The sequence below is a fragment of the Rhinolophus sinicus genome, chromosome 17 (assembly GCF_057876585.1).
Source record: "Rhinolophus sinicus isolate RSI-liver-muscle chromosome 17, RSI-T2T, whole genome shotgun sequence".
Taxonomy (NCBI): Eukaryota; Metazoa; Chordata; class Mammalia; order Chiroptera; family Rhinolophidae; genus Rhinolophus; species Rhinolophus sinicus.
Genome location: NC_142517.1, coordinates 3,068,851 through 3,094,297, shown reverse-complemented (window position 1 = coordinate 3,094,297; position 25,447 = coordinate 3,068,851). Strand labels below are relative to the sequence as shown.

Genomic DNA, 25,447 nt, shown 5'->3' with positions numbered 1-25,447 from the left:
AGAAAGTCACATAACCTCTCTGTGCCTTACTTCCTCATTGTGGATAATAACAGTGTCTGACCTACAGAGTTGTGATGAGAATTAAGTGAGTTAGTGACTATAGAGTTCAAAGCACAGTGCGGGGCACCTGCCCTGGCCTCCATGGCTGTCAGTCCTTGTCACCAGGGGGTGGCCACTGCCCTGAAGCTCTGAGGTCCCAGGCGCTTCACCAGCTCACTTTGCCTCCACTCTGCAGCAAGAGTCCTTGGCTAAAGCTATCATGATATGATGTTATTTAAGTTATTCTGTACCTTCCACTAGGAAATACTCTATTTCCCCGTAACTATTACCCTATAGATCCTGAGGATGCTCGTTTTTGTTGTCAATGTGTGTTATGAAAAATAAATTCCACCATATTCACAAGTGCAGGCTCTAGCATCTGTCCCAAAGTGGATTTCACACTTGGCCCATTGGTGGACAGACAGGTGGAGGGCACTATTTTGTGCCAGTAACCTGGAAGGGAGCAGACTGCCCTTTAGTAACCTCTGTCACTTCCTGTTCTGGGAGTAACAATTGCACGGGGCAATATTATTACACATAGGATTGCATCATGCCTATTTTAAAACAACTGTAGCATAAAACAGAAACTGAATCACTGTTTGTGGTTTGGGGGTTTTCACATATCTGCAGTGGTGAAAATTGAAATTCTGTCCTACATAAGGCAGGGGCTTCTTCCTTTAGTTGCAAAATAAATAACGCTTCACAGCAGACTGGTCCATTTGTATCAGGAGGGCTCCTTGAGGCAGCTTTACACCTGAGCTTGTAGGTAAGTCACTGACAAAATGCTTTCTTAGCCAAAAAATATTTTGTAATGTAAATGTATGGGGTAAATGTAACTACCTAGCTGTAGGTCAAAGAAAATATGTCATGTCTTTTAGTATAGGCAGCAAACGGTCATTTGGATTTAAACTGTGATGTAAAGTGTCTGTGACTGACACCAGTCAGTCAACAAATGTTGGAGAGTCACCTGGGACCAGGCCACATGCTGGGGTCAGTGACCCTCTCCATCCTCCAGGCCGAGAGACCAGTGAGGGAAACGCATGAATCTGTAAATTTGGATGGGCTGGGTGTCAGTGAAACGCAAGATACCTTCATATTTTTTCCAGTTTTATTGAGATATAATTTACATATACCATTGTATTATATACCTATAACAAGGTTATATGTACATATAACAAGATTAGTACAACATACTGATTTGAAGTATGTCTATATTGCGAAATAATCACAATACGTAAGTTTAGTTACCATCCATCACCTCACATAGTTACAATGTTTTTTCCTGTGATAAGCACTTAAAACTCTACTCTCTTAGTAACTTTCAAACAGACAGTACAGTGTGGGAAGCTACAGTCCTCAGGCTGTAAGTTATCGCCCCAGGACTCAATTACCTTCTAAGTAATTGAGTTTTTACCTTCGACCGTATCGGTTGCCTTAATAGTCAATACTGAAGTATTGTCTCTCTGAGGTTGGCGACCCAGGAGTTCCTTTGTACCTATATCTACCCATTGTCCCTTGCAGAATGTCCCACACAGCAGTTCTTTACAAGAAGCAAAGAGGAGTGACGCCCGCCACTGCGGGTGTGGTGAGCCGTGAAAGCCATGGGGCAGAGCAGGTAAGAGGAGGGTCATGGAAGAAAACGTTGGGTGCATACCAGCCTCCCTCCTTCTCTCTTCGCGGCTCCCATGCACCCTACCTACCCCAGGCCATTGGGCTGTCACACTGGTGCTCCTTTGGTTCCCATTGTACTGATGAGGACTGAGGCTTTGAGAGGTTCCCGACTGGCTGAGCATCCAGGCAGCGGGTGGGGGGCTGGCATCCCCCACCCCCCGCTGTCTGCCTGCAGATGCCATTGGTACCATTTTATTCTTCTTTATTTATAGCTTCTATTTCTTTGCTGAGACTTTCTAATTTTTTGTTTCAAGTGTGTTCATACTTGCTCACTGAAGCCTTTTTCTGATGGCTGCTTTTAACCCTTTGTCAGGTTATTGTGACATCGCGTGTTGGCATCTACTGATTGCTTTTTTCTTTTTTTTTGGATTGTGACTTTCTTTGGGGAGGATGAATAATTTTGGGTGGACACCTAGATATTTTCAGTATTATGTTATGAGACTCCAGATCTTATTCAAGCCTTTTGTTTGCGCTGGCTTCCTCTGACATCACTCAGGCACAGGAGGGGGGCACTTCCTCAGTGCTGTCAGGTGAGTGTGGAAGTCCGGCTTCCCACTCAGCCTGCGCTGACACCCACGGGAGGCGCTCCTGGGTAGGTGGTTCAGCTCTCCACTTGGCCACCACCCACCCCTCCGTGGCTGAGAGAGATAGGGCACCTCGTTGCTGCTCCCACATTATCTCCACTGCACATGGTGTGTGAGGAGAGCAGGTCCTTGTTGGCACTGGGTGGTGGTGAGAGTCCTGATCCTACTGGGTCTCCTCTGTCACCACCCCAGTGACGGTGGGAGGGGCTCCTCATTACCGCCTGGGGCGATGGAGTCCAGCCTCCCTGTTTGGCCTTCTTGACACCATTTGACTGGAGGTGAGAGCAGGTTTGGGGGCCTCCGTACAACCTGAGGAAGGTGAAAATCTAAGCTCCCCACTCATCCTTGCCGGGGTGGGTGGGGTGGGCCCACAGTTTATGGGGTGGTGTTTGGCTGCAGCAGAGCAGTACTTGTCTAAACATTTTCTCCATTGCTAGGTTGCTCCTTTTCTATTCCTGTGGCTAGAGAAAGCAATCTTTTGTTGGGCCTTTGCGTGTGTGTGTGTGTGTGTGTGTGTGTGTGTGTGTACATTAGCATTTCCAGGTTGTCGGCTTCTTCAACTGAAAGTCTGGGATACATGAGGCAAAAAGAAAGGGACCTCACACAGTGTGGTTCCTTGAACCCCAAGGTCGCTGGCCAGCCTGGCTTGTCTTCTCCACCTTCCGGAGTCTCCTCAGGTTTCTTTTGTGTAATGTCTGGAGTTGTGCTCAAGGGGAATAGAGAAAAGCATGTCTGTTGCATTTCCCCATTAGCCTGCCCTGTGACCTGTAACACCCTGAGTTTGGCCTTCTTGTAGCTCTCTCTCCCTGTTTGGAATAGGATTGGCCTGTTCGCCAACAAATATTAACAGCTGGAAACAACGGTGCTGGGAGGAGTCAGGAGTCCTGGGTCTTTGCTTGGGCACCGAGACCCTGGGCAGGTCTCAAACTGCACAGAGCTCCTGTCTCCTTATTTCCATGGGGCAGAAGGGCTTACTGAGATAATTTCTGACACTAATTTCCCTGCTCTAACTATTGTCCCTCCCCTCCCTTAAAAAGTAGTGTTTTTTGTTTTGTTTTGTTTTGTTTTAATAGAATTGTTTCTCTCTTTCCTTGGGGAGTTTTGAGTTGCAGGGCCCTGCCCAGAAGTTTCCAGAAATGCTGAGATAATCTCCCTAACCCAACTTTTGCTTTCGAACGCTGGGACTTCACAAGGGGACCAGACAGGTCTTCTTGCGGGGAAAGGATGGAGAGCTGGGGCTCTGGAGGAAAGAGGCAGGAGGTTCAGGCATCGTTTCCCAGGCCTGGGGAGGGGAAAGGTGGGGGGTTGGAAGATCCCAGGAGAGTCACGTGACTCAGGGAGCCAAGAGGACTTCTGCTGGGGTGAGCAGGGTTCTGAGCACCCTGCACTTGACCTGTGTTCTTTGGAGCCAGGAGAGTCCATCTGTGTCCGAGCTGGCATGACAGGAAGGCACCTCCAGGGACCAGAGGCAGATTATCTGACTGATAAGAAAAATAAAACGTGGCCTTCCCTGTACCTGGGAGTGTCATTCACACATGTCCCAGGGATGGGTGCTGCCCCCTGACCTCGCAGGGGCACATGAGTGTCACATGAGGTGATGCAGGGAACAGCACTCTCCAAACCATTATAGGTTGTTCAAATATAACATCACTTTCATGAAGCACCTACTCGGTGAGGTGCCACGCTAAGAACGACGTGGAAGGCAAAGAAATATCCGAGGGACGTCAGTATTTATGATGTTTTTGGGGAGAAAAAGCCTGTGGCAGGGCGAACAGAGTCTCAGGCAATAAGGGGTTACAGGGTTGACCTATGAAGTATTTGTAGGGATTTTTCCATAAACTGGCTTCTAGCTCCTGACTTTTAACAACCTTGTCTAACTGTCTTAGTACTTTTTAGACTGCAAGTGACTGAAACTGAATTCATGTTAGTTCAAGGTCAGAGGGAGAGTCCTGGGTCTCACACAGTGACTAAACAATGAGGACGACCAACATTTATTTATAAGACGCACACTATGGGCCAGACGTGACTTTCAAAAATGAACTCATTTAATCCTCACGACAATTCTCTGAGACGGATCATCCCCCACTCCATAGCGGATGTTATGGAGGCACCGAGACACAAGGTCCTGTTCATGGAGCCGACTCCTGGCTCTAGAGCCCAGCCTCTGGGAACGGGCTCTGTGACTTCCTCCGTCTCCCAGCTCTGCCTTCCTCCGAGTGGTCACATCATTCTCACCTAGACACTCTCCTTACAGCAAGAAAGTCTGCCACTGCAAATAGCTGCCAACCCTAAAAGGAAAAGAAACCCTCCCTTTCCTGGGGTCCATGCAAGACCCCAGGAAAACTCTGGTGGCCCCACTGGGTTCATACATCATTTCCAGAACAGCTGCAGTGGCCCGAGGGATCCGTTCTGACTGACCGAGGTGGGGGTTGCGTTCTAGGATGGATTCCATGGAGTTAGGGGAGGGGGGCTCCTCAGCGGAAAAGCGGGGCCCACGGGCCACCAGTCATTTCCCTGCTGGAACCTTCCATAGGGTGACAGGAGCCCTTCATCTATGTATCAGCAGGAGGCGTCCAGCACTTTCCCTGGGCCTGTCTCTGGGACGTCGGTCCTAATCTCCAGCTTTGAAGGTCATCTTGTCGCCAGATGTTACTTCCCCTTTCTTCATCTGCAGACAGTGTTTCCTAGGTCTGTCCTGCCACTCTGTTCTGTGCTAATGGAAGAAAACAGAAACAATCTGTTTGCAATGTTTACTTTGCCTCGTCCTAACTTAGCTTACGCAATATTTACGTGCATTTTTCTTTCCTTGAAGACATCCCTCATTAACCTCGTCTTTTCATCTCAGCCTCTGGGCACTTCCCCTCTTCCTGCCTCCACCCTGCGGGGCATTCTCATATCCAGGCCCCTCCTCTGCCCCCACCTCCTGGCAGACACAGGAGGGAGGGACCCCTAGCGGAGACCACGGTGGGGGGACAGCTGGACATTGGAGACAGAACCTTGTGGGAGTCAGACCAAGAGCAGGACCCTTGACCGAGAGACCGTGTCCTCGGGTGCCTCATCTCCCCTCATCCCCCAGCCTCAGCGGCTGGACAGAGATAAAGTGTCCACTCCTTCAAAACAGAATCTGGGGATAAAGTGCTAACCAGGCAGGCGACACTACATAATTATAAGGAAAGTTAATGTCCCCAAATGGTGGTTGAGCGCGTGGACCTGCTTGCCCCCGGGACATCAGGTTGTTGGTTGAGTGGCAAGAAGGCTTGTCCTGACCGGCAGTGTGAGGGGAACATGGGACGGCATGATCATTAGCGAGGGGAGGGAGTACCCTGAATAGGCGTTCCGTGGTGGACCCCAACTTTTACAAGGGACACCGAGGAAACGTAACTCATGCAGAGGAAGGTGAGCAGGAATAGGCCTCTCTATGAAGCAACATTGGAGGGACAGGGACGTTTGGTCCACAGAAGTGAAGGCCCACAGAGAAATGTGGTGCCGTGATTGTGTGTCAAGCGCTTAAGGCCCGTTGTGTGGAGGGGCGGCTCCCTGATCTGTGACTGAGAAACGCAGAGCCCTCAGGGTGACAGGGAGTCCCATTAGGCAGGGAGTCCCAACTACTTACTGTTGGAATGGAAGTGGCTCTGCACAGGAATTTCTCAGGCCAGCCTGGTCTACCTGTCAGCCATACCTTAGCATCCCTGGGATTGGGGTCTGGACTGGACAGTCCTGTGGTGAGCTCCCTTGTATTTGTCTGCGTGGCACCCACATTTCTTCTCAAACTCCCTAAAATGGCCTTGGTGAAGCATCCATGTCCCAAGCTTTCTGCATGGGTCTGTTGGGGCTGACCTTCCCTTTGGCCTGTTTGGCACATGTGACTCAAACCAGGCCCATCGATGTTTGGCATCCCGCTGGGCACAGTGACTGGCTGCCAGCTGATAGGATACCAGGCTGCCTGGACCTGCTGGGAGGGCCTTCCTGAGACGGCCCAGCTGAGGGGCAAGCCAGCAGATGGGAGCAGAGCCATGCAGAGAGCTGCAGACCAGAGGCTGAGGACATAAAATGGGTGCTTGGCCGGGGCAGGCCTGAAACCTATGCACCCAGAACCCTTGTGGTACCTAAGACAGTGCATTACCTTTAGCTTAAGCCACTTGCAGTTGAATTTCTGTCAGTAATGAGCCAGAGTCCAGACGCAAATGTCACAGATCTGACCTTCTTTACCATTTGCTCGTTCCCTGATTTGCACAAGATGGACAGTGTTAGTGAGGATTAGAATTAGAGCGCTTGCTCCATGCCACATGGTGGGAAGGGCTCGCCATGCACGATTTCCCATGAGGCTGAGATTATTCTTCCCACAATGTATAGATGTATAAGTGAGAACACTTTCAGGGGCCTGTAACAGAAAGGTCAGCAGCTCAAGCCATGCCAACAAGGACCCAGTCTGTCACTGTCTTCCCTCTCTGGCTTCATCTGCAGGCTCTGCACACTCCCCTCATGGCCACTCCCAGGGGCCCAGCAGGCATCCATCACCTTACACTCCTGGTTCCTGACCAGCCACTGCTATAGATCACATGGCCTAGAACTCGGGGAGGTGGGGGGAGCAGTGCAGGGAGGGGATTTCCAGAAGAAACCTCTGGATATATTCTTGGGAGTGAGGAGAATAGATGGCAGCGTAACAGGACCACAGTGTCCTGTCACTCGCCATGGCCACATAGCGGGGAGTGTCCAGCCAGATGCCCACGGAGAACCCTCTGGGATGTGAGTCCTGTCATCCTCTCCTGCCTTGTGTCCTGTCTGCCCCAGGAGCAAGTGGTGGCTGCAGGGCCACTAGAAATGAGGCATCTTTTGGCCTAGACTCTCCCCAGGAGGTCTGTGAATTTGAATCCTCTTTCCAGAACATTTGGAGATTGTTGGCGTCCCTGTTCAGTACATTGAAGGCACCACACGGCCTCCTGGGCCTGGCACATGGAGAGTGGCACCTGGAACTACAGCAGGCAGGTTCCCTTACTCGTGGCCAAGGATAGGAAAGAGCTAATGCATTGACTCTTCAAGTGAAACTATTCGGGATAAAGCAGGACCCTGTGCCCCTGAACTCATACATTACATCCCCTTTTCCTCCTTTGATGTGAGGGGAGAATTGGGCTGTGGTCATCAGACCCGTGGGTATGAAGTCCACCTGCCTGGCATGAAAAGCTTTTTGCCCCCTTTCTAGATGAGGAGAAAGTCAGGGGTTCTCTCATCTGAGGGGTGGCCCAGGAGTGCTGGAGGTGAGAAGAAATGCTGTGTGTGGTCCCAACATGAAAACCACTAAACAAAAGCATTGGCCTCTGAGATTGGGAGTAAAGAATGCCTCGTCACCACGGTTACTGAGAAATGGTCCCACCTGTGTAATAAGGGTTCTAGCATACACCAGGCCATCTGACATTCCAGTCTGGGGCCAAATGAGAGGGCGTCGGGAGTGTCATTCCTTCTGCAGTAACAGGGACACAGCTGCGGACCAGGTATTGGGGTGGGCTCTGGAAACGCACTCTGCAAAGACAAGCTTTGTCTTCACTTGTTGGGGTGGGGGTGGGCGGGAAGAGCAGAGTCTTGGGCGTCTTCGCCTAAGCGCCCCTGCATTACCAACACTTAACTCTGCGACTGGCACAAAGCAATGTGGCATGTATTGCCTCAGTGTAGGGGCGTCACCCCAGATACGCAGCTGTAGTGGTGGAGGGCGTCGGAACGGCCATCCCTTCCTTAGTTCTCACGTTCCTACCTGGCCCAACAAAGAAAAAAGAAGAGCCCCTGCCCCTTGCCCTTCCGCCTCGCACAGGCTTGGAGGTGGTGGTCCTGGAGGGGGATCCCGCTGTCTGTCGGAGCCCTGGGCCGCTGACCCAGCGGCTGCGAGTTTCTGGTCCCGGAGGCTCCGTGGCTGGGCAGGGCCGGGGGGGCGGGCGGCTCCAGGAGCGGGGATGCCAGGGAGCTCCGCCAGCCACCGCCAGCAGGAGCAAAACAAGAGCACGCGCACCTGGTGGCCCCGCCCCGCTTCCCTCACCGGCCAATCGTGGGGAGTGGGCGGGACGTGGGCGGGGCCTGGGTGGGGCGGGGCAGGAGCCCAGCTGCAGCCCGAGACCGAGCTCGCGCCGGGCGCAGCGTCCGAGCCAGGAGCGAGCGCAGCCTCGTGCCCGCCGCCCGTCCCCGCCGCCGCCTTGTCCCCGCTGCCGCCGCCGCCGCCCCCGGGGCATGGCCTGTCTGATGGCCGCTTTCTCGGTCGGCACCGCCATGGTGAGTGAGCGCATCCTTCGCCCCCGGGGCTTGGTTCTGTTTTCCAGGAGAGCAAGAAACACACAAAGACCCGCACCCTCACCTTGACACCTGCCCCTGGGTACCCCGGGAGGCGCCATCGCCCACGTCCTGGGCACCTAGCGTCATGGGATGCTCCTTGCACCGGCCGAGCACCCCTGGAAGGCGGAGGGGCCAGGAGTGGGCGTGAGGCAGCCAGCACCCCACAAGTGTACAGATGGTTTTGACCTCGTCCGCCTCTGACTGAGGGGCCTGGGGCCTGGGGATCTAGAGCGCACTGGGATGGCTGCAGCCTGGGCCAGAGGGCGTCCCATCTTTCTGCCCGTGTGCGCGGCCAGGGCTCGGGAGCGGGCATTTCTCGTGCCACCCTCCGGAGCACCGGGCACGGTCTGGGGGAACAAAAGAGGAAGCAGCTCCCCGAAAGAGAGAGCTCCTCGGCGACAGCCTCTCCCGGACCTGCTTCGGAGGGGATGGCGGAGTCCCGGGGAGGCAGACGAAGGGCGAGCCTGGATACCTGCAGGCCCCCTTCTGTACCCTGGAGAGACACGGGTGGGGACAGAGGCGCTCATCCAGCGTCTCTCGAGGGTACCAGCTCCGCAGGGTGACCACCGGCCGCCAGCGAACTCATTGCTAGACACAGCATGTGCTATTCCTGGGGGTGGTCAGTAATCTCCTCTTGCTCGTTTACAATAGCGCCGTAAACTCGCATTAGGACAAAACAAACATTTCTATTGCCCAGCAGGCGGGCATTGCAGTTAGGTACTCACGGACTAGATTTCAGATCATCTAAAGTACAAATAGAAAGTATTACGCATTCCAACCCCTATCACTCTCCCCACCCATCCATCCGTCTTTCTATCGTCTATGTATTTACTATCCTGCTAGTTCCATCCCAGAGGCTGTAAGCCCACAGCGCACAGCAGCACCGGTTTGTCACCCCCACCCTCCGCTTTATTTCATTTTTAGCATCCTGTATTGAAGTCAGCTGGGCTCAACAGGATTTGACCGACAGTTACCTCTTGCCTTGAGCTAAAGGAAAAAAAAAAAAAAAAAAACACGTAGCCGGGTTTCTGCGCATGCTCTGCTCTGCCAATGGCATCCTATGATTCCGAACAGGTTACTGTAGAACATACCGCGCCTCGCCAGCTCATTATATAATGATTTTGTGTAAACCGATAGAATGGGGCCGCGGGAGCGTTAAGGAGGTTGGTGGAACAGGGAGAGCCAGTGGTAGGGGGACTCACCGCCAGGGGCCATCTCTGGGCTTGCTCTGCCTTTATTCCTTAGTTTCTTACAGATAAGGAGGGGATGGGAAAACAGAGAAGCCGTTTGCTTGGGTTGAGTGTTTGGTCACACTTGGCAATTCTTCCTTTTACATGTGCCCATCTCTTTGGGATCCCTCAATTATGCTGATAATGGAAAATGAGGAGCTTATGGTTAGTTGTAAGCAAATAAAGTTTCACAACTTTTAGATGCTGGGTAACTCTTGTGGTCCTTTCAAAGCTACCAAAGTGGCTTGTACATGTGGGAAAGTAATGAACCAGAATGTTTTAAGGCGTAGAGGTTTTTGTGTCACGATTTTTAATGTTATGTTGTGGTTTGATACAGTCCCAGGACTCAAGTGCTTTGTTCTCACATGGAGATGCTGACGGCTGGGCTGCTTTTTATTTATTTATTTATTTTTGCAGGGAACGCTGTTCTTTGTGAAAATAATTTTCCTCCCTGAAAACCTTGTGCTTTTAAAATTACTATTACTTTAAAAATTTGACACAAATCATCAACAAGGAGCCCTTGAGAGATGCCCCCCCACACACACACTCCAGGCCCCTGAAGTTTTCTGTACAGTCACCCCGGCTCTGGGGTCCAGCCCCGCTGCCTATGCCAGGTGTGAGTTTGTTCAGAGAAAGTTCCTTGGAGGGGTGCTGGAGTCCCTGAGCTGGGTGGAGGGGTGGGCACGGATTCCCAATGGGATGGTGGTATTTGGGGTGATTTAAAGCGGGGTATTGGTGATGGTGAGGTTGCATTCCAAGGCACTACGCAAGTGGCATCTGCCCTTTGCTGAGTTAAGGGCGTGCTGTTTGGGTTATTTTCCTGTAGGCAGTGGTCTTGAGAATTCTCGTCAGTACATTTTCCTCTAGTGTGTTCAGGGTCTGCTGGTCTAGGTGGGCACAAGGCTGGTGGCAATGAACCAAAGAGAGGAGTGAGAGTACGTGCGAACACCTGGCGCCTGTGAGTTCCTCTTCCATTTCCTCCCCTCATGTTGCTGTGGGTGGGGGTGTGGGGGTGTGTGTGTTGAGTTTCTATCTCTAACTGTGCTTCCCTGGGTAAATAGCGTGAGCCAGGCTTACAATGGCCTTGTGTGTGTGTGTGTGGGGGGGGGGTGCTGCTGCCTGTTGGAGACCCTCACTAAACAGATATCGCTGTACGTTAGCATTCAAATTGAAGTCAGCACCCAAGGAAATATTCTCACCTATCAAGGCAGGCTCACTCCAAACAGGGTCTCCTCACATCCAACATCTGCGAGTGGACTTAGTATTATTTATCATTTATTACACAGCACAAATTGTGTGTACAGTGGGGAGGAAAAGACGATGCTTTGGTAAGATAGGGGAACACACACTGAAAGGGAAGCAGTGGGGAGGGAAGATGTATTTGTTTCATTTTTAATGAGCTCAGAAGGCGAAGGGCAGTGAGCTGTAACCTACATTGCCGGCCGCTCTCATCTGAGGATTGTTTCCAGAGAGCTGGTCTATTTCAAAATGACAGCCACTGCCTCCCATCACACAGGATTTCATGATTTTATTAATTGGGCAAAGCCGTTGGACACCCGTGGAGGAAAGGTGCGCACAGCTTTGGCGTCAGGTTATTTGGGAGGGGGGTTGTATGGATTTGTTTCTTGTGCATTTCCCTATAATGGACAGGGACTGGAATGACCCAGGGTCACCTACAACTTGTGTGTAGAAAGCTAAGCAGCATTCGAGTGCAGCGTCCTATGCTGGCTGGGGGGACGGGTGCAGACATGGACGCTGCACAGCATTGGACCCCAGCTTGGCTCCCCATTAACCAGGGGGTCTCGGGCAGCCTCTTTGTGCCTTAGATCCTGCCTTTGAAATGGAGGAAGGGGTGATGGTAATGCCCTCTGGGGAGATAGTAAGACCTGGGGAGATGGTAAGAGGCATAGTCTCTGCAGCCTGAAGTTTAATGGGTGCACTGTACTTGCTGAATCAACAGTCATTGTTTGTAGTCATTTACCTACTGCACAGGAGGCGTTATTATTCAATGCTTTAAATAGTGAGAACTTGACTCTGGCTTCTCTCTCTCACTCCCAAATCAGTTTAGTCACCAAACTCTGTCCTGCGCTGCATCGCATGTTTCTTCTGGGTGTCTGCATGGTCTCGTGGTCTCGTTAGGCACTCGCCTCACAGTATTGTGATACCTGTATTCTTGCCTGGGGCCCAGTCTTGAGCTTGCGCTTGCTGAAACCTTAGGCCACGACCGCTGACCCCCAGGGCTTTATTTGGTGCTCAAGTTGTTGAATGAATGAGACACTAGATAGGCTTCGAGTCTAGAGGGGAAACTCGGGTCCTCATCATAAAACAGGTCTGGCTTCTGCTACAGTCGGTGGGTGGAGTAATGGCTGTTCATCCCTGTCTTGTGTAGGTTTCATCAAAAAAGAAAGTCACAAGGTGGACCTCCTTAGGGGGTGGACACCTGTGGTGGGTGCCAGGGGAGGGTATGGATGGCCCATGGCAGCTGGAATGCTGGGAGGGCCACCACTGGAGAGGATATGCTAGATGCTCCCCGCCCCCAGCTGTGAACACACAATGATTGGGGGCTCCTGGTTAGAGCCAAATCCACCAGCAGGATGTGGGTTTAGAGCCAGATGGTAAGCCTTTGCACTTAGGTGGCAGGGTGGAGGTGAGAACGGACCTTGGGGACCAGGCCTGCAGCAAATTGTCTTGCCCACTGCTCCCTCTGCTACCCCCCCAAGTTTCTTGGAGGGGGTGCTATAGTCCGTGAGCTGGGTGGAGGAGTGGGCACGGATTCCCAATGTGATGGTGGTATTTGGGGTGATTTAAAGCGGGGTATTGGTGATGGTGAGGTTGCATTCCCAGGCACCACGCAAGTGGCATCTGCCCTTTGCTGAGTTGGGTGGCAGGGGAGGGCAATCATGGGGTCAAAAAGGGTTATAAACCTGGCACAGCAGCATGTGCCCCGAAAGGGGATTTATCCAGTGAACCAAGGGATGGCATTGGGTGCCTGCACTGGGCGCCAGAGCTGAACTTGCACTTCCTTTCCCCGTCGTCCAAAGCCAAGAGCTGAGCTACGGCAGGGTTCTCATTACTCTTTCATGAGGCCTGGACATAAGGTCCCCCCAGTCCTGTCGCTGCCCCTTGGGAGCTGCAGAGGCACACATTCATGAACAGACTCTGCGGAGTCCCCTTGTCAGGCTAACACACACCTTCCCTGACTTTGTGCTGGGAACGTATGACCCTATTTACGTCTGCCTTTGAAGCATGTCCCATGCTCGGTGCCAGAAGCGAACCAAGCCTAATTCCGTCAGTTTTATTCTGTACTTGAATTTTTATCCACAGTGTTCTAGTCAGTGAGATGAGTTTTGATTTGGTTAAGCTTTTCAGAGGTAGGAGATGCCTGGGGTGTGTGTGTGTGTTCACGCACATGTGCCTTTTTCTTAAACGGCAAAGCAACATTTTCAAATATCACCAGAACCAGAAACCCCTGTGCGCAGGTCTCCCCATGCCTCTCTTTGTGCTTTAAATACTCGAAAGCTCCAAGGCCTCCAAGACTTTTGAGCCCTTAACTACCACATGGGAAAGATGCCAGCTCTTCAGCCATATAGTCACATACCCTCAGGAGGGCATTCAAATGAGGGATTAGGCCGTGGGCTAATCTGTGTGTTCCGGCCACACGAGTTGTTGGGGCTTGTGGAGATTATTTACGGAATGATCCACTCTCTGGGTTTATTTCGGATTTTTGATTAGAAACAATAACGATCAAAAAGCTATCAACTCTGAAGAAATGCCTAACAAACCTATGGAAAAATCACAGTAAAGTGTTTCCCTTTTGAGCAAACAATAACACTGCAGTGTCTCCCGCCATCGTACCGCAGTCAGAAGGGCCTGACTTAGGCGAGAGGGTTACAGATGGGCCCTGCCAATCAGGCCGACTGCAGTCAACGCTACGAAGCAGCGTCTCCAGAGGCTCGCGCTTTGGGTACTGTGGAATGTTCTCTCTTGATTCAACAAACAGCTAGAGAAAGCATAGCATATTTGCCCACCCCACGGTTCTTCTGAGTTCTAGAGTTGCCTGAAGCACATTGATTTGCTCAGGCTTGCCAAGCCATTAGAAAAGGATATTCCTTTCTTTGCATAAATACTTTCGGTTCTTGGCACATCAGTAACTGGTCAGTTGACTCCCATGGAAGCTTTAAAAGCCAGTGTAGCCACAAAAGGGTAGCTGATGCAATGGAGAGAGCACCTAACTAACTGATTTTTGGTTTTTTTGATGACTCAGATTCTGGGCTCACTTCTGCCCCTCACTTGATTGTAGGGTTCAGAGCAAGTTCCTTAAATTGTTTGTGCCTCGGTTTCCTTGTCTGTGTAATAGAGAAAAAAAAATCAACCTTTCCAACTTTTTTTTCAGCGCTATTATTAAGATACGATGAGAGAGGAGAGGTATAAGCGATTTAGAAGATTTACAAGGAAAATACAAAGGCCGACTCCCACAAAACCCAGAAATTCAAGGGGTATCATTGCTCTTGGGAAATGTTGATGGGGTTCCACGAGGAATGCACGAAAAGAGCTCATTTTAGAGAAAACTGTCAATTACATATTTCATAGGAGCCTCATGTGTCTTTATTGGGATTTTTTAATGAGTGGATGGTAAATAGATAATTTTTTTATGGTGGCCAGTGTTTCATTCTTTGAAACAAGTGATTCATTTATTATGGTTTTGTGATTAGATTTTATGATTCTCAAAGAAATAGTAATAGCTTATCTATCTTAAGCATTCTCAATAGAAGAACAAGTGATGGCTAGAGCTGACAAATTCCTCTAGGCAAGCACCTTTCTTCTCGCTCGGAGGGCACTCTGTTGTCTACGAGCCAAATGGTGAGGCCCCGGAGCTCTTTTCCTTGATGTAGCTTCTAACCTCTCTCGGTGCTTCTCTCTTTTTATCTAGAATGCCAGCAGTTACTCTACAGCGATGACGGAGCCCAAGTCGGTATGCGTCTCGGTGGATGAGGTGGTCTCCAGCAACATGGAGACCACCGAGAAGGACCTGCTGAATGGACATCTGAAGAAAGTGGACAACAATCTCACTGAGGCCCAGCGCTTCTCCTCCTTGCCTCGGAGGGCGGCTGTCAACATTGAATTCAAGGACCTTTCCTATTCGGTCCCAGAAGGACCCTGGTGGAGGAAGAAAGGTAGGGAGGTGGCTGCTGTGCGTCAGGAGGCGGGAGGAAGCTGTGAAGGAAGCAACAGGTTGGGAAAATCTGGTTCTGGAGAGGCTGAGTCTCCCATTCTGACTCTGCCATGGTCAACTTATTTCATTGCTTTGTGCCTGAGTTTTTTCCTCACCTATAATATAAACAGGTTGGATTAGATGATTCAGCCTTCATGGTGGCTTTTAATTTCTGATATGATTACAAAGAACGTCACAAAGTTAGGCCAGGGTCCATGTGTGCTGGTTTCTGGTGTGCACGCGAAGGGTCCTCCTTCACTGGAGACTGTTTATGTTCATCCTTCAAGATGGGACTAGTTTTTAATATTTCAGAGCAAAATGGGAGACAGGTGCTCCCTCCCCAGTTTGAAGTGTTAAACTTCAATGTCGGTGACCTAAAGTGACCTCTCTTGAAAATATTACTTTAATGGATCTTGGAAGGACTCTCTCATGGGTGGTGGGCTATAAAGAAAACTACACTGTTGTCAAATGAGCCGTAGAAATAAAAATAGAAGAGACAGAGAGGACGGCACTCAGGAGGGCTCTGGAAAGCCACACAGTCCAGGAGTTGGCCACCAGCTTGTTGCATGTTAACCACAATTGACGACTCATGGTATTTTGAATTTTCTTAGTAACCTGGATGTTCCTTCGCCAGCCCTAGATTTTCAAAGTGTGCAGAGTTAATGCCACCTGGGTTGGTATTTCCTTTACAGTCTGATCTATTTCTTCCCATGGTACTTCTCACCTCCCTCTGCTGTGTTCACCCATCACCCACCCATCTTCAGGTGGGTGGGGGACCAATTGAGAGAGGACAGTGTTACACATCACCAAGAAACGATGGTCCTTAGTTTCTAATGACTCATTTAAAACATCTTGAAAATCTATGAGGAATTTGGAACAATAGAAGTGACTCGGGTACCACTGGAATATTGTAATTTTTTAGGACTCTCAACTTAAATCTAGATTCAACCCTTCTTTCTTATTGAAGAAGATCCACCAAGGCTCACTTTTTTATTCTCCATTTTTCTTTCTTTCTTTTTCTTCTCTTACCTTCACTTTGTTTTCCTCTTCTCGTGAGGTTAAGCCATAGAGACTGTGGGCATGGGCACTCGTTGGGACCTGCCAGCCAAGTTGGTTGTTGCGTGACTTTATGCTTGCACAACCAACCATGAACGATCCTAAACCTTCTCAGTGGCTGGTTGTATAGACTGTTATCTGATACTTAACATTTTCAGTTTGCCAGCCTGTTGTGTTAAGAAATTCTGTGGCAGGCAGAGGGTTGGGCTCATTCGTTTGAGCCTACTGAAATGCCAACACACGGTTCTAGCCTTTTTCTTCTCAACTTGAAAAAAGATTTTACTGAAAAAAACGTGCACCAAGTGACCAGGAGGGCCTCATTGTGTTTTGGCTTGATTTGTCTATACAGACAAATTGTGGCTAATCTGAGCGACGTACATCATATTCTATCCATCCGATACATGTGGCCTTTGAAATACTGTCCTGTTGGTTGAAAATGCTTGGATGGGTCTCCCTCAAATTGAAAATAGTTTGCAATGCAGAAATGTAAACATTTGAAAACTGGCAGAATCTTGGTTTGAAATTCACACAGCAGGCAAGTGAAGGATATCATTTCCTAGTCAGGTATGTGGCTTGTCAACACTGTATTCTCTAAATCTCAGAACTGGTCACACCGATTGTCAAACTTAGCTAACGGTGATGGTGTCTAAATCAATGAGGGAAGGACCACCACTGTCCATTCCTAGTGGCCTCCTTGGAAACTCTGTCCAGGTGGCTGCCAGATAGGCATATGCCCTATAGTAACCTCTGTGGGCTCTGGAGGGGGAGGAGGAGGAAGTGGGCCCCAGGGACCTACCCATGAGTCAGAGATGGTTAGGGCTGGAGGGGAAGCTGTGCCCGACTGGTCTGCTGTGTCCTGGTTGCTGGTTTCTCGAGCTCTTGAGGCCTGATTTCTCAGACTGGCTTCCTCCCCAGCCCCCTTCTCCACAGCAGCACCTGTGTCCACTCTGCCTGCCCTTCTTCCCTTGCATGCCCCATTGTTTCCTTTGTTCTCGGTGCCCTGCAGTTCAGGAGCTTTCTCACTCTAGCACAAGTTTAGGGTGGGAAATACTTGTCTATCTTCTCACTGAACAGAAAGGAAATGGAGTGGTTAAGGCTTGCCCATGTGCCAGAGCTGCCAGGCCGGCCTAGGACTGGGTGGTGAGTTCTAACTGCAGTCTGACTTGGTGCCCACACCTCGCCTGGCCTAGGGCCTCAGGGGTGCCTGTAGCCACAGGGAAGCAGTGCTTCTTCTCCAGGTTTGGTGCCTGCAGGGTGGGCTCTGCTTGGCTCGCTGAGTCAGTTGTCCCATCAGGCTGGAGGCTACATCCAGGAAAATCAAGAGTTTTCTCGAATGAAGTGAGTTACCTGCCACGGTTCTTCTCAATGCTCACTGTGCCCTCATCACCAGCAGGCTCTCGAGTGCTATATCGACTCAGAACTTGGGGACCACATTTCCCCAACTAAGTGCCACCCTCAGGATGAACAATACAAGTCGGCATTAAATCTGGACCCAGGCAGCAGGCTACGGGGGGAGGTCCTGCGGGCTGGTACGCATGACTGCCACTCACACTGTTCTCTCCAGTTCACTGCTCTGCTTGTCAGCCTCCAAGCCGCTCCTGAGGTCTGGTTCCCCTCCCTCAATGTGGGGCCTCATCTTTCCTGCTTTGTCCTTCCGATTGCTGGCGGTTGTCTCCGAACGCAGCCATGATAAGGCGAAGCAGAGGAGTCAGACGGAAGCCACGCTCTCGTTTCCCGTTGCTCTCGGTGGCAGTGACATATTCGGCTTCACCTCAGTGTGACACCAAGTACGACCAAGCCTGGACCAGGAGCTCTTTCCCTTACTGTTCTTACCGTGTTAGTGCTGCTCTCCGTACCAAGCTGGTTGTTTTCACTTCCTGAAGTTCAACTTGACACGTTGAGCTCATTGTAAGCACACACTGGGGGTGGGATAACCCGGCATCATGTGGGTCGGGCATCTCTGAATGTGAGAGCTGAAGCGCCTGGTTGTGTAGTGAAGGGAACAGAGCCTGAGAGCAGAAGTGATTCGATCGAGGTCAGAGCCGGGGCTGGGTCTCGGCTGTCTGACTCCTAGTCTAGGTTTCTTTGCATCACAAAGACACGACCACGCCAGAAAATCCCAAGGGAGACTTTTCCTCACATGATTTCTCCCAGAACATCGCACTTGACTCAAACTCAACATAGAATGCTGTAGCAAAGCTTGCATTGTGATTAGAAGAATATCATAAACTCCTCCGTAATTATTTTAAAGAAAGAAGACAGAGAGAGAGAATGTCATAATTCATAGACGAAAGGTGATGAGTGAGCAATAGCAATATTTCTAAGAGGGAGATGTCAGGCACCGACTCTTTAAAAATTCTTGAGGTTGATGATTGCCAAGCATTATATATGGTGTTTAACAAAACATCTTGTATTTTCAATTGTAGTTACATTTTCACCATATGATTAATGATGTCTTTGGAGGAAAAACTAGATCATATAATAGATTCCTAGTAGAGAACATAATTGTGAAAGGAATTATTCCCAAGAGAAAAAAAGTACACCCCAAGGATAATTTCACTGGCTTCTGACACAGTAATTACTTTCCCTCAAGGAATTCACTCACGTAGTATAAGTTGATGGGACAAATGATTTGGAACAATATGGATTTTGGTGCCAACATACCAATTATTGTGTCGGAGCAACGTATGTACCCGGACAGTGCGGCTTAGTTGTTATCACTCAGCCTCGGTGTGACTTACTTGTCTGCAGCTTCTGTTTCCGGTATGGCAGACACTTGGTCGGTAACATTTAGGACCCCTCGCTAAGAAGGCAGTCCACATCCTGAGTTTCTTGGTGAAGATGTGGGTGGTGATGAGAAGATATGACACTTAGGTAGCACTTCCTCGCTCTCAGGGCTCATTCACACATCCTAATAAAAAATTATTATGGTCACAATTAACAAGTGGAATGCTTTGGGTCCTCTGGATAACGATGCCCTCCTTACCCCCAAGGAAACTGGAGCACTTTCCACTTGTGAAATTAAAGCAGGTCTTCGGTCCACTTGGCTCAGGGGCCAATTCTGCCCTTTGTACCCATGGAATACATGAGGTTCAGAGACATGTCCCGGGTCACAGGCGCACAGAAGGTGAGAATGGAAGCGGGTCTGCAGGATTTGAGGCTAAGACCCAACAGGGAACCTAGTAGGCACCTGGCCCTGAGGTGAGCACAGCACTGGGCCACCAGGGTGTGGATGGGCCTCACCCCATTTTACAAAACCACAAGGGGTCTCCTTGACGATTAGTACTGACTGGTTTTCCTTTGCATTGGCCTGCTTGGATGTCAGTCCCCTCTGCCATTCCTTAGGACGCATACAGGAATCCCTTGGTCCTTTGGGCAGTCTGTAGCTGTCCTGTCCCCTCACCAGAGGGGTGAGGCAGAGGTGTGTGACACACTTTCACACAAACAGGTGACATGATTCTTAGAAATTAAATTCACCTCCCAGGATTACCTTGTGATGAAGTTCAGGTCGAGAACAAAAGTAATCACATCTGGGGCTTTAGTGAGTTTTCCTTACGATCCTTCAGCCAGGCTGCTGTCTCAACACGGTGACACTCTGATGGGACGAAATACCACCTGCTACTTGGAACCCCGACCCTCCAGCTCCCTCCTTGTCAAGTGCCAGCAAGGAATTAAACAATCTGGGCAGCCCCACCTCAATTTATCTGTATTGGTTCGTTCCTAGGCTATAAAAATGCCTTTGAATACCCTTTGTCAATTCAAGTTTGCTTTTCCTTCATTTCAAAAGCTATATCCCAAGGCCTGTAATGACGAACAGGTTGAAATGAGTGGAATGTGCCATTAATCAATGCCTTTCTGGAATTCCATTAAGGGAAGACCAGAGTCTAACCAAGTACTGGGCGACTTGATCCAACCAAGTGGAGCAGAGATGAGAAGGGCGGCCAGGCAAAGGGGGACTACAGAAATCCCCAGGCGGTGATGGGTTTTCAGGGGTGGGCTGCTCCGGTTCGAAGGGGACTTCTGCTCCCCTACCATGAATGGATTGCTCTCCTGTTTCTTGGGAGCCGTCATGCTAACGTGGGCTTTCCTTTGGGTGCAAAAGGAAATTGCTTTTAAATACTCTGCCTTTGTCTTTCTTTGAGGCGGTAACTAGTCTTTTATGGTGAACCTAAACCTTGCTTGAGGCTGGGGCTTTTACACACCTAGCTGAGGAGCTCCCCTCTTCCCCTGTGGGGCCAGTTCTTAGGTTCTCAGCATGTGGTAGCTCCCTGGGGCAGGCAGGCAGGACACTCACTCAGGCGTCATTGATAATGGGTCTTCTGGAACACTTCTGATCATGGCCTCACAGGCTTTGAAAAAATGCTGAGAATGGGCCAACTCTCATGGCAGACTCATGGCGAAGAATGTATAGTGACGAGGTACAAAACCAAAGGGTTTGCTAGTTTACCAGGAGAACGTTACATCCGAGGAGTCTAAATGCTTCCCTTCTCCAGCCAGCACACCTTCTCCCTCTGAGCATGCTGCATGGAAGCCAAACCATCACCTGCTGAGACCTGGGACCAGGGGTGCATGATTCAAAAGTGTGCCACTGTCAGGCTCAACACCCCGTCGGCAAGGCTGAGGTAGCCCTGCTAACATTGGCCTTGAGGTCTCCTTTCCTCCTTCGCTTCAATGTCTGGCCACCACTGTCCCCTTCCGGTCAGCAGGTTCTTTATTTGGGCATGCTCACACTTCATCACTTTCCCAGGGAGTGCACCTGTTCTTGAGCCATCTGGTCCCTTCGATGAGACTTTGTAGGACTGTGCTCTGCTCAGCGGGGACTTGGTGTCACTGTTTCACTTTCTGAGGACATTCTTGCCACACTCATTTTCACCTGCTGTGTGGTGGGTGCCCCCTGCCTTCCTTTAACACCTCAAATATGCTTGCATCTTGAAAATTTCACATTCTCAAACTAAAGTCCTCTCTTACAAACCAGAACCTAATATGCCAAAGCCAAGAAATAACCCAAAGTGACATTCTGCTGAACATGAAACCATGTCTTTTGTTTATAAATTGGCAGGAAAAAAATGTTTAGTAACCACACACCTGCTCTTTTTGAGTACAGTTCTAGAATCAACAGATTCCTGTATTTAAGGAACAAAGGTAACCACATGGGTCAGATTAAATATGTTAAGAAAGAAGGAACCGTACAAAGTAGGGGTTTATAGAATGGGGGTGATTCTCTGTCAAACCCATGCTGATGAAGCCCCAGAACCTTCAGAGGAAAGCTTATGTTCAAATAAAATATATCTAATACCAAGTGCTTTTGCTCATACTATGAGCAGCGAGGAGTTTGCAGAGTCAGGGATGGAGGCTGGTACCTCTGCAGGCTTCAGTCCAGCCATTGATTGTACTTCTCACTTTGTCAGCTGTGCTATTGTTTGTCACCTTCGTGCCCTCTGGGGTAAATGGCATTGGTGTCAAAGTTAAGACATGCCAGAGTGACTTCAAGACTGTGATTATGTCCAACGGAGATCTGTATTGCGCGTGCAAATCTTGGAGCCCAAGGGGGCCTCAGAACTCCCTTGGTCTGACCTCTCACCTATGGAGCAATCCTCTTGCCCCATTCCCGACAACAGGGTGTCCGCCTGTCTGAGCACTTCCAGTGACCAAGGACTGACACTTTCCCGGTGGCCAGGTCCATGTTTGCACAATCTAATTCTTAGAAAAGGCTTCTGTCTGTTGAGCTGAAATCCGAATCCCAGTAATGTTCATTGGCTGATCCGAGTTCTGCTCGTTGGAACTCTGCAGTATACATCTTGGTCTGGGTCTTGAAACGAGCTCACAAATTAGAAGGAAAAAAGCCTAACCAAGTACAAAACAGTAACCAAGTGCGTCAAGACCCAAGACTACCCGGAAAGGAAAAAGTCAGAAGCATGTGGGCCTTGGAGGAAATGAGGCCAGGGTCCCGCTTTGGGAGGGGGCATCAGGTGGCATTGTGGGGGCAGGGCGACAAGCAGGAGCCCTGATGGAATGTGCGGCCTCTGTTTATAAACTGATAAGGGCGGAGCGCCATAGAAGAGCAGATGTGAGTCACTCTTTCTGTTTCTTTTACTGTCATAAGGCAAGCTGCTGCGCTCAGACAGAAAGTCCCTTGCCTTGATTCTCTCAACGGCAGGTCTTGAAAGTGAACATTTTAGCTGGTGTTTTATGGGATTTCTCAGTTGTGGTTTCCCCTCTCCCACTTTTGGGAGAGTGTTTATTTTTCAATGAAAAATAACTGTTGACTAAGCCAACGCTGTTTGCTGTAGCACCCTGATTGCATCATTAGGTCCTCATGGGAAAGCCATGGGGGCATATCAGTATGGATACCTTCTGCAGGAGGGAGGGAGGCAGATGTCGGATTCCCCCTGAAACCTGCACTCTTGACTACCTGCCTCTCAACAAGCTCCACTGAGAATTGTCCCTTTGTCGTTTCTCAGGCTGCTGTAAAATGAGCTGTGCTATGTTTACTTTGCCCATGACATACACAACCCCAGACCCTGGTGGCAGTGCAGGTGCCACAAAAGGCCTCTCCACCTCCCCTGGGGTGGCGGTTCCCAGATGTCCTTCATGGGCTGGCCTGGAAGCAGGTTTGTCTGTCTTCCCTCCACCTGGCTGGGCACCTTTGCTTGCCCACCAGGATGGGGTTAAGGGCCACTTGTCCTGCACCCACCCGCTCCTTCCAAGGGCTTGTCTCCAGGGAGCTAATTGGTTCTGGCTGCTTTTCACCTACAGGCTCTGGGGAAGGGGAGGTTCAGGCCGCTGATGGAGAGGCGCCTCTTCGCTGGCTTTTAATATGGAGTAAGAACCCATCCCTTTCCCAGTGTGGTGCCTTGCTGACTCTGCAGGCCGTGGGCCCAGGGTGCTGTTTGTGCTGTCCCCCGCCAGGTGGCCGGACACACCCGCTCTCAGATGTATATCTGGCAGCGGGTCTCGTGGAGGCTGTCTGGAGGGCTTTCGTGTTCATCGGGAACGCCAAATGCTGAATGGTTGGACAAGACCACCGCCGGTGCCCTTACCGCGCGCAGGTGCGGCCCGGCCGAGCGCAGGCGGGGCAGGTACCGACCCGGCAAGTGCCGGCCGGGAAGGTGCGCGCCGCTGCGCGTGCGCAGTGGCCACCTCCGCCACCGCCGCTGCCTGCGCCGGGGTTACTACCGGTCAACGCTCGCGGGTAACCTCGACGGTGTGCTGCGCAATTGGCTGCGCTTGAGGCGCTGTTGCTAAGCGGGAGCAGAGGATGCAGAGCTCTTGGGGTCCCGGTGCTGCTGCCTCCCGGGCCGGCGGGGTCTCCGCCTCCCCCGGACTGGGGCCACCTTGTGCAAGTCTGATCCCTGGGGGTGCGAACCCCATGCTCTAACCCAGGTCTCTTGAACCCTGGGCCCTGAAAGTGCTAGAACCTTTCCAGTAGCCTAATTTTCCTCGAGAAGAAGTCTCTAAAACAGATCTGCTGAAAGGAGATATTTTTTAACCGATAATTATTATGTTGTAGTCTTTTTAAGCATAATTGGGAGACTTCACTGGGATGGAAATAGCACACAATATTTAGGACGGCCATCGTCGGGAAACGGCTGGCATCCTATGTGGTGTCTGTCTGTCCTTGCACCAGAGTGGGGAGGCTTCACGAATTTCCCAGACGTCTATGTAAAGTGCAAGGTGGTGCCACGAATGGCAGGTTGCAAACGTTTTCTAGGAGACAACTGACATCTGAATCCTTATAAACGCTCTTGTTTTGTTTTGGATTCACGCTGTGGGTGAAGTGATAAGAGGCATGGCCCCTTGGGTTGGGCCAAGCAGGTTAGACAGGAAGCAACCAACCTTCTCCGAGGTCAGCGTTTTAAAATGACCAGGGCGGTCTTTGGAATCCTGGAATTCCCCTCAGGAATCTGAATTGCGGTCCAGTCAGCTAGCTGGAATCCATCCGTCACACTGCAAAGCAGCTGCTCCCTAGTTTCCTGCCAAGCCACTTCCATCCTGGGGGTGCCAATGAGGCAAGGAGAAGTAATAGCTGAATTTGAGGTGTGTTTTCTTAGCACCTGGTACACAATTTTTGGTGAACCCACAAATGTGATAATAAACATGATTTCTGCCAGTTGGGCTCCATCCTAACACCTGCAAGACCTGGGCCACCTGCTGGAATCAGAAGTGCCATGTGTTGCCTCTTCCTGGGGCCCATTAGGGCAGGTCACAATAGTTCCCAGTTGTCACAAATGCACAGTGTGTGTGCCTTCTCTAGACACCTGGACTGTCTGGTTCCTTTGGGCTTAATTTCGGTGTGTTTTAAAATGTTAAACATCACTATTCGTATGCTTTGCTCAAACTTTTGGGTTCTTGACCAAACGCAAGGAGACCAAGGGCTAATGATTTTTCTCATAGTCTAGGGTTTCATTTGCTAATTTGATTTTGTGATTGCAGAGCTGGCATTTTTGTAAACCTATGTGGAGATCATAGTTCTCAAGTCTTTAAGACTCACTGAGCTGAAGGTGGGATACAGGAAGTCAGACATGGTGGTGGGTTTGCACAATGAGTTCCCTCTGTCTTCCTGAGGTTTCGCTGGTGATGCGGGTGGAAACCTTTGCAAAAGAAAGGCAGGGCACGTTTTTGATACCAGATTTTCCATTACTATAAACAGTAATAGAGCATATTGCCAACATGAGAGCATCCGATACACAGAAGTCTGGCTGAAAAGGGGAAGCCTTACATTTAGTTTCATTTTATCAGAGTCCCCGTTAAGACTTGCAGAGGAAGCTTGCGGGTTTCCTGTTTCTAAGACCTGCATATCAGCTTGTCCAGAAAATGCTTAGGTCCTAAGTGGTGAGCAGGGAGCCATCTAACCGCGTACTCTCCTTCAGTTGTCCCAAATGTGCCATGTGCCCTGGGCCAAACCATGTGGACTTGCATCTCCGATTTTTATCTGATTAAAGAGAAGGATGGTGATTATCATCTCGGTACTTTCTCTCTTCCCAGGGGTGTTCTATGCTTCTTGATTTCGGAATTGGATATGTCTCTAGAATACAAATTTCAAAGTGCTTAGCCTGTCTGAAACGGTTTAAGGAGAGCCCTTCCTGACTGCCCCCAGCTTCTTTTCTCCACAACCATTCCCCAGGGGCTAGCCAGGCAGACTGCCTGTTGAGAAACAGGTCTGTTCACTCAGTGCCGTGCGTTCTTTGCCTGGGCCACGTCTTCTGCCAGGAACCCACCTTGCCCAGGGCCTGGCACTCACTGGACACCTGCCAAGTGAATGAAATGATAGAAACCTCAATCCCAGTAGAAGAACATAAGTGGGGAGGAAAGCAAGGGGCTGGAGGAGATGGAATGTGTTG

At 50.3% G+C, this 25,447-nt stretch overlaps 1 protein-coding gene across 4 annotated transcripts in view; it reads left to right on the top strand.

Moving 5' to 3' along the window:
* The first annotated feature begins 665 nt into the window (after positions 1 to 665).
* ABCG1 (ATP binding cassette subfamily G member 1) overlaps positions 666 to 25,447 on the top strand; it is a 66,292-nt gene continuing 41,510 nt past the window's right edge. For 2 of the 4 annotated variants that reach the window (XM_019745710.3, XM_019745709.3), the window contains exons 1-3: positions 666 to 805; positions 1,561 to 1,654; positions 14,769 to 15,012. In XM_019745710.3, the coding sequence (XP_019601269.3) occupies positions 1,562 to 1,654; positions 14,769 to 15,012 (337 nt within the window). In that variant the 5' untranslated portion in view covers positions 666 to 805; position 1,561. Of the gene's footprint in view, positions 806 to 1,560; positions 1,655 to 8,375; positions 8,550 to 14,768; positions 15,013 to 25,447 lie in introns of those variants that run through there. The other 2 variants (XM_019745711.3, XM_019745712.3) reach the window with 2 other exon arrangements.